This window comes from Penaeus chinensis, chromosome 16 (genome assembly GCF_019202785.1).
Source record: "Penaeus chinensis breed Huanghai No. 1 chromosome 16, ASM1920278v2, whole genome shotgun sequence".
NCBI classification, from domain to species: Eukaryota; Metazoa; Arthropoda; class Malacostraca; order Decapoda; family Penaeidae; genus Penaeus; species Penaeus chinensis.
Window position 1 is genome coordinate 26,894,943 of NC_061834.1, and position 5,000 is coordinate 26,899,942.

At 37.3% G+C, this 5,000-nt stretch overlaps 1 protein-coding gene across 5 annotated transcripts in view; it reads left to right on the forward strand.

The window, feature by feature from the left end:
• Positions 1 to 5,000, forward strand: part of LOC125033368 (E3 ubiquitin-protein ligase Mdm2-like) — a 24,524-nt gene that overhangs the window by 378 nt on the left and 19,146 nt on the right. For 2 of the 5 annotated variants that reach the window (XM_047624802.1, XM_047624803.1), the window contains exon 1: positions 1 to 557. This exon is cut by the window's left edge. Coding sequence is in view for 2 of the 5 variants with exons in the window: in XM_047624800.1 (XP_047480756.1) it covers positions 675 to 705 (31 nt within the window). In the remaining 3 variants the exon portion in view is untranslated. The other 3 variants (XM_047624800.1, XM_047624805.1, XM_047624801.1) reach the window with 3 other exon arrangements.

A 5,000-nucleotide genomic window follows, 5' to 3' on the forward strand; every position in this document is an offset into this window, starting at 1 on the left:
GAAGAATTAGCATCGTGTATGATACTTCACTGGTTGCTGTAAATTGACACAAAACGATATTTAATAAAATAATAAATAGACTTAATAACACTATATATATTAATAAGACTTTGAAGACAAAAGCAAGCGTTCATTACCATTAGTTGCACCATTTCCGCAGATGGTTCGCAATTCTCGTACATCGCCAACCGTGTCCTCACACATTTCACAACCACAAAAAAATAAAATAAAAAAGGCAATGAGATAGAATATCTATATCTGCAGACCACCTAGCATAGAACAAATAATCTCCTATAATAATAATCAATGTGAAAATACAATATGCTATAACAAACAACACGAAAACTTATGAATGTCTGCTTGAATGAAAACGCGATGTGGCAAGCCTGTCCGCGTACACTACACACGTTGAATCAAGAAAAGAGTCGTGGCCGCCCTCAGCGCCTGTTCCAACCCGTAGCGACACTTCTACGATCACCAGTTTCACCGTGTGCCTTTGCAGAGATTGGCACACGATGTGGCCACCACTTCCGAGGTATAATTGAAGAGTTGAAGAGGTAAGCGCCCGTCAGTTGAGAGAAACATCAGAAGGAGGAGGAGGATATACAGTGTGAATCGTCCGGTTGTGGAGAAAAGTGTTTCTTTTTTAAGTGTGACTGGAGAATGTGCCTGTGATGGGGATACAGTGCCTTGAAAGTATTAGGGGTAAGGAATTTAATGTTTTTTTCTTTTGGTCTAATTTGTCCGTTACTTTATTTCAGATTTTCTTTTGTTATCACTCCCTTGCTAGGGACAGATAAGAGATAAGCCAATTTTTACTGCTATTAACTGACGTTCAAGACATTTAGTGTGTAACATAATATGCAAAACATAATGCCGTGTCGTCTAGTTTGAATTCTGTTTCATCTGTCGTTATGCAGTAGTTACTATTCCCAAAACTCCGAAAAGAATCTTAACAGTAAACTACACAAGTTAACACACCCACCTGGACAATTGAAACATATAGGATTCTGTACCTTGATTCCCAGGTTTCAAAATATTGATTTAATACAGATCTGTGCTAAAAAAAAAAGTGACTGGCACTTAGAAGGGAGTCTCATAACAAATTAGACAGAATGCATGGGCAAATTAGCATTTTTGCTACCCTACTAGGTTAAGAAAATGTTTTTGGAAATCTCTTGAAGGTCATTGGGGTTTTCATTAACATTAATTTGTCTCATCCTGCTTGGTAAATTTACCTGTCAAGCAGATAGTACTACAACAGTTCTAATGTTTCGGAGATAGCATATTTGACTAATAAAGAGGTCAAAGCATATTGTATTTTAATGAAAGTAATGGTATATATTTACATAATGGCTGCTCCAAGATACAGGAAATCTAAAATCTTAAAGGAGAGGAGGGAACTACATTCCACTTTCATAAAATAATCTATGTAGGCAGTGAATAACACAAGCCATAGGTAGTCGGTAGGGGTCTGGGAAATAAGACGATCAGGTGGGTCCGAAGCCCCCTAGGCTAGGTAGGATTTTAGTTCATATGCCAATGTTTGTGGATTTCCATGAATGCCCCGACAGTTATAGACTGGTGTAACAGGTATATGGTTGGATAGGTCTGCAAGGTTAAAAGCAGTGGAGCAGTTAGGCCAGCCTCAAGGTTCTGATGCTACCCTGGATCAAACACCATCAGGCGTGGAAGGAGGATTGAAAATATAGTGATAAGCTGACTATAAATTAAGAAAGACTGATAGAAAAGGATATGTATAAATAAACAGAAGTGAATTGTGCTTGATGCTTTTGTCTGATCTCGCCAATCTGCAGTGCGTATTCTTTGGGATAGATCATGGATATTAGTATATCTTGGCCTGTATAAAAATTGATCAACTTAAAAGATCAGTTTGATGTATAAATATTACTAGATAAAACTATATTGAAGTTGTCAGGATACACAACATGCATTTGCAGCTCATGCAGTGCATAAGTCCTTTGAAATATACTTCATGATGCATCTAGGATAGTGCTTTTGTGATGATGTCAGAGTTAACTTTTTGAATATGGTGACACTTGCTCCTGTAGTGTCATTATATAACCTTGTCTTTATTGTTACCAGATCCTGGAATGGAAACTAGATTGGGCCAGGATGACTTCCCACCTTAAGCCTTCATATGAAATCTGTCTCCTGTAAGATTATAGGTTCATTTACTATGGTCAAATTTTTGTTCCCTGATATTTTAAGTGCTTAATATAAAAAGGAAGATGGAATGGTAAAATACATAGGGGGTTACAGAAAATGTCTGTGTTATGGCCAGAAAACAAGGATTTGAGAAAATACCTATCAGACTATATCCATGATAAAGTCCTTTTAACCACTTAATGGTGACATCTATTCTTGCTTTAACAAATTTTGTCTAATTGCTGGGTGGTAAAGATATATACTACGTGCAATCAGCCTCCTTCAAGGTGTGTGGGCAAAATAGCTGTTAACAAGCTATGGCATCATAAAGGTAGTGTTAAAGGCTTGTTTTAGCATCAGCTAAGGGAAAATCATCTATCCCATAACCAAAAGCACACTGAGGAGGATAGATATGTATTTCCTGAGCTTATGATTTTTTGCTGTTGGCTGAAGATGTGCACCCCAGCATGTGGCTCAGTTTGGGGCAGGAAAAAAATGTCATCACAGGGTTAAGTGCAGCATGATGTAGGCAAAAGTCATCAAGATTCTGGTCTTTGCAGACTTCCAAATCAAAGAAAGTCAGAAACATTGCTGTTAAACTGAAATATTATTATGAGAATGAGAATGCCCAAAGTAAAAAGATAGATAAATAAATATATGTGACAAAAGTTTGATCAAGAATTACATTAAATGGATTTGTTAAATAAGTTGAGGATATATAGGACAAGTTAACATTTTAACGCAAAAGGAAACTCCATTAACCCTTAGCCACTGGGTGGCATGTACGTACATGCCATGGCATGCCTGGACTATATTCCAAGTGGCATGTGCATATATGCCAAGGAGCACCAGTTCTGTTTTCCGGGGCATGGTCATGCCACACATGCTAGGGTGATGACACAATCCCCCGGCAGCTGGGCCCGGGCCACAACCTGGAAGAGAGGGCTTGCAGTATCAGGAAATCACCCGTTGGCATTGGGTTAACTTTGGATGTGATATTTAAAATCCTTAAAAGCCTGGGCAAAATCTCAATAAAAATAACCTTTCTACACTAAAGATGTAAGTGTAACTCCTTATAGATGGTCAGCATCCTTTCTTACTATAAGGATCCGGGCCCAATTACCAAGGCAACTTGCCATGTGCAGTCAGCTCACTCCAAGTTGTTCTCTTGTCTGGCTCAGGTTATGACCATTCAGGAGCTTCTGCCCTTCAAAGGTAAAGGTTAAAGCCTTGTTTTAGCCTCAGTCAATAGAAAATTGTATATACTACAACTAAACAGGCAAGGATCTGGATAACAATTGCCTGTGTTATTCTTGTGGTTGCCTGCATGTGCACTCTGGCCTGTGGATCGGTTCTGAGCAGGAAAAACTTATTACAGTTGGGTAAAGAGCACTTTTGATATAGTTCTTCAGGTGTAGGTCACAATATACAAAAAATGTTTCCAACTTGTAAGTATAGTAAATTCACTTATAGGTGTTAAGTGAATCCATTTTGATAATTTGGTTTACTGACAGATGTCATAAGTTCCCTTTGGCAGTTCATAACAGATACAGCTTTATTTTTTGTTTTACAAGAAAGTCACTAAATTTTTATGATCATTAGTTTTTAAATTTGTGTTATAGAGGTTGAGTCATTGAGAAAAATCTATATTCATGAGATATTTATCCTTAGAACAATATGTAGCTGAATACAAAAGGTGCCTGAACATAGACAAAAATTGTGCATGACAGAGGTCAGATGTCACAGTACAAGTGAATGTACATAATGTGTTGGTGCACAAGAAAAATACTCAGGGAAAGACTGTTTTAAATCCTGAGCTGAAACCATACCAGCTAACAAGCCCTGGGTTAACCCATTGGTTGCAGAGGATATCTTATCATGCTATGGGTGGACTGAACTGAAATACTGATGGCATCACATCATAACCTATTTGCACCACCAAGTTGGTGGAGGAGCTTTCTCTTTCTGATAGTCGTGGTATCATTTGTTTTGCGTCACGATTAGATACAGGCGCATAAAAAGATGAGAACCATTTAATTTTTTCCCAACATTTCCTAACATTATGGAGGAGTTTTCTCTCCCTGATAGTAGTGGTATCATTTGTTTTGTGTCACGATTAGATACAGGGTAAGAAGCCACAAATTAACCCATTAGTTGCAGAGGATATCTTACCATGCTATAGATGCCCTGGACTGAAATTCAGATGGCATCACATCATAACCTATTTGTACCACCAAGTAGATGGAGAAGCTTTCTCTTTCTGATAGTAGTGGTATCATATGTTTTGCGTCACGATTAGATACAGGCGCATAAAGTGATGGAAACCATTTAATTATTTCTTTACATTTAATTGATAACAGCAAAAAATAATACTTGCTGAAAGTGGTGACTAAAATACTGAACAGGAGGGTTGCAAATGGGCAAACTGCTGATGCCTCTTAACAGCCCCACAGTAATGGCCTAGCTGGTCTATTTTTCTGCAATCTTTGGGTTAAGTGGATTTTGCAATGGCACAAATTGTGAAAGTATTTTGAAGATTTGATAAATAATCTCATGAAAAAAAAGATTGTTTCAGTCATTGAAAAATAACTGTAATATATAGAGCTGGAAGAGAGACACTGAATTGCAATGTAGTCATAGAATTTTGAAAAGTACCTATAGTTTGAATCAAAAGTGTGGCTTTATTAGATATTAGTTTCTTATAAAAAGAAAGATATATGAAATGTGCTAATAAATTTGACCAAACAAATATTTCAGAATATTGTAAGTATGGTAGGAAGATTTAGAAGATAGTGATGGTGTTGATCAGGGAGTGACAGAAATGGTGTTTC